The sequence below is a fragment of the Schistocerca cancellata genome, chromosome 4, assembly GCF_023864275.1.
Source record: "Schistocerca cancellata isolate TAMUIC-IGC-003103 chromosome 4, iqSchCanc2.1, whole genome shotgun sequence".
Classification (NCBI taxonomy): Eukaryota; Metazoa; Arthropoda; class Insecta; order Orthoptera; family Acrididae; genus Schistocerca; species Schistocerca cancellata.
The window spans coordinates 310,887,660-310,901,252 of NC_064629.1; the positions used below are offsets into that span (position 1 = coordinate 310,887,660).

Here is a 13,593-nt window from a genome sequence, read left to right on the forward strand (position 1 = left end):
AGTTGCTGGCACGCCGAGTGAAATGCTTCAACGTATTCCCGTTGGAGGACCTAGTCACCAAATAAAATTTGTAGTGCCGCTCCTCAGAGTCATAACAATTTTTGTGTATTTTAGTTATCCTGATGTAAGGTGAGTGATCAGTTAGGGTATTTACTGTGGTGAGGAAATGTGACTTATGTCTTTTTAATGAAATCGTGTTTTGATTGTCATATCTCGATTGCATAATCCTTCTTTAGTTATTGACGTTTCGGCCATCCTACTACAGTGTATTCAGTTTTAATGTAATTGTGTCAATGCGGGCGAAGTGGTGATCTCGGCAGTTGCTTCTGACCACTTTGTGTAGGGGGAAAACGAAAAAGTAGCGACTGAAAGAAGATATCCGTTGCGATACTACAGCAAGTCCTTATAGGAGTGACCAAGAAGCTGCAAATAAGGGAAGAGAAGAAAAGGGAAAAACTTAAAGCAGCCGCAGAGAAGAAATGCAGTAAAAAAAATTGCAAAGAACAGGAAACCCAGCCTTAGAAGAGCTCCTTTTGAGATGGAGAAAGAGGGTGCTTGTACTGCGGACAAAAATTTTCAGATTCAAGGTCAGAAGAGCGGTGGATTTACTGCCAATTGTTCTCTCTCTGGGCCCACAAACTCTGTACAGGAGCAACACAGTTTGACTTTTATTTGTCTTTGATAATGAATTCAGCCCAAAGCACTGAATTAAAATTTGTACCAAGCACCGGATTCGAATCCGCGTCTCCTTTGTACAAATTTTAATTCATTGCTTTGGTCTGTATTCATTATCACAGATCAGATTGAGACTTGATATGTCTGTGGGACAAAATAATATATCTGAATAGCTTTTAATTATGAAAAGGGTAATTAATGCAATTCGACTCATGTTTTACAATAAAATCTATTTAGGTCTCTGTTAAACCACTTTTTTATCTCTTAGTTTTGAGTCTGAAACTAAGAGGGCGCATTCCCCGTTCATGTAGGGCAAAGTGGCCATCTTTCCACTTCGTGAAAACTGAATACTGCTTAATTTGATCATAAGGTAATTAAACTGTTCGATGTTATACTTCAATAGCTACACATTATAATCAGTTTTTTATGCATTCCTGTGTACTCCTACTCAGCCTTAAAAGTAGGAATACCAAGCCTGGCCGTTTCGCCCGTCTCTCCGTTACGAAAGGCTATTAGAGTTCTTGAAACCACTTCACAGGGATAAAAAGTGACAACTCAGAGTAACCATATCCCAATATTAATATTTTGTTCTGGAAGAAATCTTTCGTTTTCATTATATCTTTTGGATTCTGCATCTCCGATTTCATAATGTATGTCACTGTTCTCGTACCCTTTCGAGAATACTCTCAGGAAATGTAGTCTCATTTCTTGACTCTACTTACCTTTTAGAATGTAGTGTAAGATATCCTTCAGATGAGTTATCAAGCCTTCCGAGGAAAATGCTCCGTCTGTCTCTTTCGATATGCAAAGATAATCTTCAAGTTAGTTTATAGTAAGTACCTGAGTGCGGTGGTTGACTTAATGAGCTTGGATTAAGGAAGAACATGGTTAAAATCCTAGTCCAGCTTTCCAGATTTATGTTTTCCGTAGACTTCCTAAATAGTCTCGGATATCAACAAAGTGTGCATGGAAACGTCACTGTCAAATTCCTTCCACTTCCTTGTGAAACAGGAGGTTGTGCTTCGTCTCTAAGAATCTCGAAGTCAACAGGACAGTATATAAGCTAAGTAAACTCGTCCACAGGTCCGGTTGTGGAAATCGGTATCGACCGACCGCCGTGTCATCCTCTGCCAATGGCATCACTGGATGCGGTATGAACGGGCGTGTGGTAAGCACACAACTCTCCAAGCGGTTGTCACTGTCGTGACCTGGAGCCGCTACTACTCGGTCAAGTAACTCCTAAGGTGACGTCACGATTCTGAGTACACTCCGTTCCAGGCCTCCCATGAAGGAAAAATCCGTGGCAGTTCTGGGAATTGGACCCAAGTTTACCGCATGGCAGTCACTTGCGCTAACCACTCATGTATGGAGGCACACAGCTGTACAGTTCGTTATACTCGTAGGTTAACTATACTACTTTCTTTTAAATACAAATCCCGCTATCACAGCCCCGCAGACCACACGCGGCTAGCACAAATTGCCTCCATTACTTTTTGTTTTATGCTCGGTTCCTGCTGGTGTCTTCAGTACCCAGGGCTGCCATGTCATTCGCCAGGTCGTCCATCCATAAGAAAACCTAGTAGACTTAAGCAGAACGATGAACTACCTTCTACAAAAGGCAAATCTGCGATACACGAAACTGTGGTGGCTTTGACCCATTGACTGTCGTCACTTTGTGTGTTAGGTTAATGGAACCTGAATGGACTGAATAAAATGGTAGTTTTATATCCAAGCAAGTTGAAACTCTTTTTTCCTTTTCATTGAGGTTTTGGATAGGAAGCAGATGCAACTTATAAAACGTGATCAATACAAGCCATCCCTTGGTAAAATGTGTAAAACATTTGAGCTAGCTTAACTGTTACCAACACTAGTTGAAGAAAACTATTAAGTGAGCTTGATATTTGCAAATGACAACATGGTCAATGGGAAATGCAGTCATCTCTGTAGTGCAACTTTTGCTTCATTCCTCCTTTTTGATCGCAGTTTACAGTTGTATCAAATGACATATGCGGCAAAGTTTCCACCTAGACGGAGCAATCGCCGCATAGTTATCACCTCTAAGAATGATGGTACATATGGTTCAAATGGCTCTGAGCACTATGGGACTCAACTTCTGAGGTCATTAGTCCCCTAGAACTTAGAACAAGTCAAACCTAACTAACCTAAGGACATCACACACATCCATGCCCGAGGCAGGATTCGAATCTGCGACCGTACCGGTCTCGCGGTTCCAGACTGCAGCGCCTAGAACCGCACGGTCACTTTGGCCGGCGATGGTACATAGCCGAAACTGGTATCAGTATCTAAACAGTTTCTTGATCGAGTCGGAAAGCTAAGACGAACGTTCAACCTACATATTTGTCCATGACAAGATAAAGTAAATCGGACAGTCTATATTTGGACGCACTGTAATATTGATAGCACCTCTTTGGTGCGAATATTTGCATTAAGCAACACGGAACGTAATTCATCTTGAAATTTTCTGTTGTATAAAAGTAACACTATGACCCAGTACGTGAAAATTCTCTTCCGTTCCGCTGCAAAGTAGTTTGTGCATTTAATATTGTCGCAGAAGAAGGTGAGTAGCACAGTCATCTTGGTGTAGTGGTTATGATACTAGACTTTAACTGTAAAGTTTTAATTTCTATATTCGGCTCTAGTATATTCTAGAAGTATCCTCAAGTGCCAAGAATCACTGTACTGGAATGTTCTGTAACTGTATATATACCGTATGTGTTCTGGCAGAAGGCAGTTCGCTCCGCGCTCTTGTATGTGCAAGTGCTGAAAAAACCTTCGTTAAGTGAAGTTAGTGTTCGTCATTCATCTAATTACACCTTCGTCTATGTGACAATTAATATCGTAGTAGATATCACCGCAAGATATCGTGGAAACATTGAAACACAGTTGCAGGGTGAAAGCCGAGCTAAGGACGTTAGGTCAGGACTTCATCGTATGTGTAACTGTCCTGGCTTTCAATTTGTTTAGTTTTCAGTTAAACAAAATAAGTGTTTATGGTGTTCATGCCACTAGAGTCTCTGCTGCTTCCTGCTTTAAGGACTGCTTTAAGGAGTGTGATCGGTGAAGAAAAACATACTTCCGTATTGTGTGTTTCGTAAACCTGTATACTTCATTGTTACTAATTCATTTTCCTATAAGAAACTTCCTAAGCCAAATATTTAGTGAATGGTGTGTGATACGTAATTGTAAGCACTTACCTGAATGCATGTATATCTTTGAGACTGTGTACTACATTCGTGCATAACTGTCATTTGAAGAATATATCTAGTTAAAGACACAGAATATAGTTGCCTGACATCTTTATTGATAGAATACATAGACATTTATACAATAATATGGAATACAGATGCAGCAATCTCAACTTTGTGTCTTTTAGAAGTTCAGCAGCAAGTCAGTTATATGCCTTGATCGACACTTAACTATTTCGTCTTGCTGCAGAATGCTAGAAAGACCATATCAAAACCATCATATTAAAAAAAAAAAACAAGTCATATCACAATCACCTGTTCAGCATCATTAGGAAAATTGTAAACATCCATTTTCTTGAAACATGTTAGAAGTTTACATCGAAATACATACACAAATATAATATTCAGGATATCATTTATATACTTCATGTTGATTGTAATATTTATATGCATATCTTCAGTGCATCTTGAGTATTGGACCCTACCTTTGAGACATAGAAGGGAAGTGTGTGAGAAACTCTTTATTAATACTTCTTTGTAAGTACAGAGTCTCTCAAAGCATATTGGCCTTTAAATAAGTTTGTTAAATACTCATACATGAATATATATATTTAAAGAGTAATAGAAACACCTTGTGCTATGGAATACTGAACAAACATCAAATTATCTATATCTCCACAAGAGCATAAAATTGTGTCGCTTCTTTAGGTTAAAAACGTGAGACATTTAAGGAGTTTTAATGTCGACTGAACCAGCTCACTTTACATCTGTTAAGTACATCGAACATAGTTATTTTCATCCACTAAAAGCTCTACGATATTGCGTATATCCGCATTGTGCTCTCTCTAAAGGTAATTTATTTAAATAACAAATCCTATATTCTAATAATCTGGAGATATAAAACTAAAGGAAAACAGGTGAAGAACATGAAGAAATTGGAAGACGGAGATGAGGAGGTGGACAAGAAGAAGCATTAGCTAAACAAAATGTAGAAGGAGAAAGAACTATCATTTTTTCACACTCGATCAAGCACAAATAATTTGGTCCTGACCTATGATAAATAATTTGCTAATATACTTGAGTTTCAGTGATCACGTATTTACTACTAACAACGATTTTTAGGAATATTCCTCTCGATTATTGGGTGAATACTGTCAAGATAAGCAGGACACTATTGCAAATAGACATTCATGTGCTTCAAGCTCTAGTACAATGATGCTAACAATAGGTAAAACTACATTATAGACTGAAAGTGAATATATTGCTGGTGCAGCCGAGATGGGTACTCAAATTGAATACAGCATTTCTATGTTCAAGTGCCTCAATGGCTGAAGACGGTGATTCACATACCATTTCTTGTTTACTGTCTGTGGTTGCAAGCAGAATTTGTTCGGGATGATTTTTGTAACCAATGTAAGCCAGCCAGTCATATACACCCACCGCAAACACGAAGAACGATAACCTAACAGTAGTGTAACTGGGACGACGAACATAGAAGTGAGTACTAAAGTCCAGTGACAGGACAGACGTAATACCGAGGCAGAAAATAACTGAAAGCTTGTACTCAAAAGGAAATAGAGTTTGATCTCAGAACACTAGGATTCAAAAAATCGACGAATTGTCAGATAGAAACATGTCATTTCACAGGCGGTATAATACGTCTAGATTTTGTATATCTGACAATGTTGATAATTAGAACGATATCAGCAACTGAAATATTTATATTTACTTCCAGAACCATATTTTGACTCTCTCTATGCTTCATTACCTACGCTTCCTTAAATCGCAAGAAAATAATAAATGTGTCAGAGGGACAGTCTCATTTATTTTTCTAGGAACATTTCCTCTTCGAAGGTTTCATCTGCCATTATCAGTTGCTATTAAACACTACTTTTCTGTGTGGACAGGATTCATTAAACTAATTCAGTGTTTTGAACTCCTGATCATTAGTAACTGTTTCAGGCTGCAAATTGAGTTAGAAACATTCACAAAGAACGTCCATAAATGCGGGTAAACTGAGGTCTGCCGGTGGTTCCAGTTCACAGGACCAACGGGATCTCTCTCAAAATATATTAAGATAAATGAAGGCTTCGTGACCACTAGACAGTAAACACACATCCCCAAATTGCACTCATTTTAATTAACTATGTTTATTTCTATAATTTTAATTATTTTGTTTCTTCGTAGAGAATGGAATCCTCATGCTACTCGAATGGCGCGTGAACTCCTGTACTTAGTTGACAACGGATACTGAAAATTACGACAGTTCGCTGACAGTTCGCATTTGATTATGGGACGAAGGGCCCAGAAAAGTACGCAAGGTGCTTAGCTTTTTCACGTGCTAGAGGAAAGTAGTAATCATTTCAGAATCTAATTTACTTACGATTTCGCAAGGACATTTTCAGATCCAGAACAGATTCCTAACTAAAAAGTTGGTCTAACTTTTCGCCTGTTAGTGTAGCTCTGTTTTTCTCTTTCTTCAAGTTTTTCAGTATGCAGGTGCATTGCGTCACCACTAAAATGTTTGAGCGATGGAGTTAAAACTTGTAAGTCGTTCGAATCATATTGCATACATCTCGTGACAAAAGAATGTCAAGATTTATTTAAAAATTTACTCGTGTTATAACTACGACACGGAATGACTTAACGGAAGAGGACTTGCTTAGAGTACGTAGTGAGAAAAATTTCCCTTCGTTTATTAGTGTAAATAAATATCATTTGGTATAGGAATGTATTAATTTAAAACTCCGGGAATTGATGATATGTTTGAGTGGAACCCACGGGGAAATACGAGGGTGGTCCAGAAAGTAAGTTCCGAAGGATCGCTAAATGGAAACCACAATCAGAAACATTTCATTTGCAACAGTTAGCTACACTTTCCATATACTTCTCTACATACTCGCCGCTCAAAGCTACATCGGGTTTTCACTGTGGTGTCCACTTCGCAATCGATCGGAACTTACTTTCTGGACAACTCTCGTATATTTTCGGAGATGTACAGCAGACTGTATGAAGTTGTCCATTCAGCAGTTTCGTGTTACATTAATTCAGATTATGAGTAATTACATTTGCAGGTTAAATATACGATGCAATAAAATGATCTCAAACAGTGGTAGTTCAAAAATACTGTTAAAAATTAAAATTTCTTTGATGTTCGTGTGGACATGTTTTAGTGATCTGTGGTTTCTGACTAAAATGGAACGTGTACCAAAAAAACGCGTAAATTATTTGTTCCTAGATGAATCGACAAGAGATAATTTAATTAATTTTTAACAGTACTCTGTTGTTCTCGCCATGTAGTAGATAGAAAGGCAGGCAGTACCTTGATCGACTATTTGGGTGGAGAAGAAAGTGAGTGCTGTGGGAATAGTGGGTCATGCGTGAAAGGAGGTGGGGATGGTGCTGTGTAGTTACATCTATTTCACTTTTTTTATACGTAAGGAAAATAGAAAAAACGCTCTCGTTATTGATATCGTAGTGAGGAATTATAGGGTCTTCCGAAATATAAAGAGTTATATTTTGATAGGAATGCATTAGGATAATTATCTCAATATAAATGCAGTTATTAGTCTGAAAGTTAAATTTCTCAGTAGATATGGCTTGTGCCAATAACATGAGTTTATAAATACAGTAGAGAGCATGTTTGACATGCTATGCGACATTACAAAAGGAAGCTACTGAGGAAAATAGTTTATTTTCTCTTAAAAATTATTTTATTCGTTAAAGTCTACAAATCCGTAATCTGGAGACTATTGCCCGAAGTCTTCCAGGAAACGTACTAGTTACTTCTTAAATACAATTTTATGGAAGAAGCCTTTTCCTAAATGCCAGATAAAGTACTCCGAATTCTTGACGTTTCTGAATTTTAGGCCGGAGGGACGGTTATGTGAGTACATAAAATGCCTGATGTAATTTATTGTACTTTCTAAGTAGTTGCATCGAAAAATAGTCTTACGCTGCACAATTATTATCAACTTTCAGTCGACGGTCGTTCAAATATCGTTTTAGGAGAGGGGGAATACTTCAGTATAATGTTCATCATTTTCAAAGAGGTCGCTCATAGGCATGACTAATTTCGATAGCGTCACCATTGTCTACAGCAATATTCCTGCGTCGGTTCTTTAGAATCATATGCAATTTTTTTTAATGTTAGCTATTGCGAAATATAAGTACCTAATGCATGTAATTCATTACAATGCATAGTGTCTGTTAGTCAGGAAGAATGAAAGTTATTTCCAAGGGATTGGTAGTGCAGCGTGTCCACCTGGTAGTGTATGCGTTCGAGAATTCTGCATTTATAACGAAATAAAGAATTATAATCGAAATGTTGAGACCATTATAAAAATTAGACGTGAATGTTTCATCTTAATTTCTTTATAGCGAGTTAGGGAACACGTTTTCCTCTCATAGAAAACTAACTTAACAAAAGCTAGTAGTAAAATTAATGACCTTTTTTCTACTCCAGCGAAGTATAGTAGGAACTGCTAACGGACAAGTCGAATAGCGTTCTTCGAAGATTGATATTCCATAGCGACAAGACAATTAAAGATAATTTATTTGCTTCATAGCTAGATGTTGCTTTCTATAACGAAAATTTTGAACCGCGAGAAATAATGTTATTGCACTGAACTTGACCAAAATCAACAAACTGTCCACTAAATCTGAAGAGAAAACCTGTATCCCATCGCAAACAGAAGTAGCACGGTATAATTTTCCATCTTTTAATTTTGCTGTACGAATAAAGAATAATGAAATTATATCTTGAATTTCTTCGAAATGTACGTTTACATTTTAAGGGTATGTTGATATTTTTCACAAAGGCGACGTGTTCGGTCATCTAGAGGCTAGTGTGTACAGCTTATGCATTACTTCGGTTTACCAGCGGCTTCTGGAACAGATATTAAGCGGAGTGACGGTGGAATATTTGCAGAAAAGGTAAGTGTCAGAATACTTATTTTTAAATACTATCAGTCAGAATTGAAGAATACATTAACTTAAAAGTTCTGGTTAACATAGACATACGATTAAGTTTGAGATCTAAATATCAGGGACTGGTCAGAGCATTGGGCAATTTTTCTTCTCCATTTTTTAACTGTGTCTGTAATAGTTAAAATTCCTTTAATTCCGAGAACTATGAAGAAAACATACTTACAACCGTGCAAATTTCACACATCTATACTGCCCTGAAATAAAGCAACAATTCAAGTTCATTGGATATTACACTTCCCGGGAAGGGATACTTTTCGAATGTGTTCTAGACAAAAATATAGTTTATATTTATATATATATACAGAGATAGATCTGCAAAATATTAGTATATAACGCAGCCTCTTACACACAAGAGTTTATTATTTGGTCGGTTTAGCTTAAAGCAGAGAGAAAACAATTTTTAAAAGGTTGTAACATTCATGGACAACGCTACGGCAGTCGCATATTGATTATAAACAACAAATTTTCTACCGAAAATAAGGAACATCTTTCAACATAGAAACTCAGATACACTACATTCTCAAAATGACTGGCTAAACTATTATTTATTTTGGACTACGTAGATCGTGTTGTTACACAAAACCCTCGGCTCTTATAGCGCCTATATCTCTGTTTCTTTGGCTCGTTGATTAGTCCTGGTAGTAAGTAGTCATTCCGCCATATGCTAGAGATGAAAATGTCACAAGTAAGTGATATACAGGGAAAACGTTCTGTGCGTAAAAATTTACTTTGTCGTAGTTGGAATTGAATATTTTTGTGCTATAGGAAATAAATCCCAACGTTCATGTATTTTTTAGTTTCCTGTTTCATTTCCTACACTCGGTAGATAGTGTAAACGCCAATAATGAGTCGTGGTTCGGTCAAGGAAAAGACCCCCTAAAAGATAATTAAAGGTTTTCTGTGGACTTGTAGTGAGTGAGAAATTGACATTTTCCATTTTTTTCCGTTACCTGTAAATCTCGAAGTAAAGTCTCAGTACTGTGGCCCACAGCTATGTGGATAACATTCGTTAATCGTCATAGTAAGTTTGAAAAATATCTTTCTATTTGTAATGAATTTCGTAGTCTGTTTAGGTGTTGCTTTGTGGAGACATTCTGTCGACACTTAGGGAAGAGGGAAAAGACACATAGGAATACATTAATTCACATGCTGTGTAGGGGTAAACACATAAAGCGAGGGAGAGCGGTGTGTTACGGGTAGTTGGTTATGAAGGAGCTTTCGGTGCTGGGGGGTGAAGCCATGGAGCACTCGACCGGCATGTCGATGAAGGAGACACTGGCAAGGTTGGTGGGTGGCGGGCAACGCAGCTGTGAGCGCTGGCGGTAGATGCGTAGCAGGCAGGCGCTGGCGCAAGTCGCAGCCACGGCGCCGGCCATCACGCTCAGGGAGATGGCCGTTGAGTAGTTGCGATTGATGCCCAGTGTGCGCATGAAGCCGTCCTCGCGAGTTGTCAGCTCTGTGCTGCCAATCTCGAACACGTAGCCGTCGCGCTCGATGCACAGCGAAAAGTGGTAGTGAGTGCCCGGCTTCAACCCGTGCACAGTGTAGGAGTGGATGCGCACGCCCACCTGTCGACAACACACATTGTCAATCATCAGAATTTTTACACGCGTTTATTCATTTTCTGCAGGACAGACTAGGTTCTCATATCGAACTCAGTGATGTGTTGGACATTTGGACTGCACTCGGCCTACTAGCGACCCAACACCTACAATCCTGTCATTCAGTAAACTCCTAATAGCATCCTGACAACTGTTCGTCATCTAGAACTGACGTTATGAGGGCAAGAGGAATGGGGAGAATTAACAGGTTTTAAGGTCTTGCATGAAAAAATCTGCGTGGGAAAATTATAACCGTGGCTGTCACATTTCTAAACCACCATATTTGTGACTAAGGAAAGGCCTTCTCAGTTTTAAAGACTCAATAAGAGCCCAAGATGACGTATTTGATAATGTGTTACATTGGTGCATAAGCTTGTAGCGTTTTTGTTTTACATGTTGGTATTCCGGTTGCTATGGGTTCATTCATCGATTTTCATTTTTTATTTGTAATTCACTCTTGCTATTTGTGTTTAAATATTGTCATTACGTCGTTTAAAGATAGTGTGTGGATCTGTGGATGCTAGAAAATGGAGTGCCAAGTGGAGAAGTCAGAACATTGTCGACGTATTCTTCTCTTTGAGTTCAATAGTGGGGTGACAGCACCGTAGGCAGCCAGAAACATTTGCTGCGCCACTGGGTACAATGCCATTGGACAAAACACGATAAGTAAATGATTTTTTCGCTTTAAGGAGGATTGTTTTGACAGTAGTGACTCTCCACGTTCAGGAAGACCTTCGGTGTTTGATGAAAATCGTGCTCATACAGCCATCTCAACAGTAGAATGTTAGTTATGACGATTCAAACGTGGGGACAACACCACACCCACTCCCCGAGCGAAGAAAATCTCCGACCCTACCGGGAATCGAACCCGGGCCCTTTCAGATAGCAATCCGCCGCACTGACCTAGGCAAACGTTTGCAATACACTGGGTGCATATAAGAGTATGTTCGTATACGTGAGCAGGTTCATACCGTATTACGTCTAAATGGGACGGAAGCAGGAGATTGGAACTGAGAAACGGTCAGTAATTATAGTTTTGCATCAGGAAGGCTATTCGAGTAGGACAATAGCAACAAAAGTTGGCATAGCTCCATCTACTGTGTTGTGTCCATTACAGGGGATCAAGCAAACTGGCGCTTATGCAATTGTTTCGCGATCTGGAAAACCCCCAGTCACACCATACAGGGAAGTTCAGTTCATATGCGACAAAGCAAGCGTCAGAAGACTCTTACTAAAATTCGCGAGGAAGTAAATAGCGTATGAGCAACTCCAGTCTCTGTCTTAATTGTGCAACGCCGTCTTCGAGAACAAGGTTTAATGTGCTGTATATCGGCCAAAAACCTTTATTACGCAAACAAAATAAGGTGTAAATCAGAATGAGATTTTCACTCTGCAGCGGAGTGTGCGCTGATATGAAACTTCCTGGCAGATTAAAACTGTGTGCCCGACCGAGACTCGAACTCGGGACCTTTGCCTTCCCACTTTCAAAATAAGGTGTAAATATTGTAATGGGTGCAGTAACATAAAAGCTGCAGCGTGCAGCAGTGATCCAAGGTGTTCTTCACGAAGCACAAAAAATGCCAAGATTTTCCTGTTTAATTAACGGACTCTGGCTGAAAATTGGGCTACCAACTGCCTCAGGCTACCTTACTCAGCACGTTTAAAAATTTCCCCAAGGTTTTGGCCTGTGAGCATATTCGCGCTTTTTTATGCTGAGAGAGAAAACAGTGACAGTGGCAAAGAGACGCTAAAGTAATAAATACTGTAAGACTGTAGACAGTGGTTGTGTTATAGAAACAGCGAAGGAGACAATGGCAGTGGTAGTGAAAGAGAGGGATGCAGCGGCAGTGGAACCTAGTTGACAGTGACAGAACAGTGCAACGAAAATAGTGAAGAAGACAGCGCCGGTGGGAGGGGGGGGGGGAGGAATAAAGAGAAAGAGAAAGTGGAAGTGGGTAAGAGCTAGTTAGAATAAGAGATATAATCTATGGCGATGACAACGAGGAAGAGAAAGAACGTGATAATGACAACAGCAGTGGGAAGGAAGGAATGAGATAGTAGCAGTAAGAGAGAGCGAGAGGGAGACAGTAGTAGTAGGACAGATCGAAGGAGACTGTGGCTGTGACACGGTACACAATGACAGAGAGAGACACAAAGAGATAGTGACAGTAAGTGGGGCTGGGTGAGGGAGTGAGAAAGGGCAACTAGGACTTGGTGGGCATGAGCGCCGCGCCGCAGTGAACTAGGGGGTGTGAGTGAGTTACAGTCAATGAGGCTTGTGGGTGTTTCGACTGAGTATCATACTGAAAAACGCGGATATGTTCGCATGCCAAACTCTTTGGGAAAATTTTTAGAGGTGCTAAGGAAGGTTGAATGAGGCTGCTGGTAACCCACTTGCTAGTCAGGTTCTTTTAAATAAGCAGGAACATATTCTCATTTCCTGTGCCCCGATAGGAGCATTCTTCCACTGGTGTGAAATTTACAGGGACTTCGTCTTGTATATGACCATCATTCAGTAAAACTCGTAGATTGACAGGGTACGCAGAACGTAATACTTACATTTTACTCTTAACCTGGAGGACTATGATTCAAAGCCCTTGGACTTGCACTGTCGGGTAGCAAGATGAATTCTGCAAATGAATTCTATTTCTGGGTTTGTATACCACGCCACAAACTTTCAGACGACGGTCCAACTCGTTCCATACATTTGAGAGAATGTGTGGAGTTACTCTATTGATTGCTGTTGTTATGCTGCTTCACAGCTGACCCTAATAGTTTGGAAGATGAGGCACACAGATAGTCTTCCACAAATTCCCACAAAAAGAAAACTGCGTACTGTGAGATCAAGCGACTTTGGAGGCCTATGATGCAAATACGACCCTTACGCTGTAGAAGAATCATGGCTGTACTCTCAAAGTGACAATTTTAATTGCAAAGGATGTGTCGAAAAGGAGCACGCAAAACGCTCTTTTGTTACTATGTTAACACCATCTTCACGCACAGTACATTATGAACGAGTGAGCGAGCCATCTGTACCAGGGGGACCAACCACTACCGGTAACCACGAGATACGGCAGGTGGTGCCAACGTAAACGTTTAGTATACATGCGTAGGTATAAATT

General features: G+C 39.5%; 1 protein-coding gene across 1 annotated transcript in view; it reads right to left on the minus strand.

Annotated features, from left to right (window-relative positions):
• Positions 1-10,060: 10,060 nt before the first annotated feature.
• Positions 10,061-13,593, minus strand: part of LOC126184183 (leucine-rich repeat neuronal protein 1-like) — a 109,609-nt gene continuing 106,076 nt past the window's right edge. The window contains exon 3 of the mRNA XM_049926551.1: positions 10,061-10,438. Within this exon, the coding sequence (XP_049782508.1) occupies positions 10,061-10,438 (378 nt within the window). The remainder of the gene's footprint in view (positions 10,439-13,593) is intronic.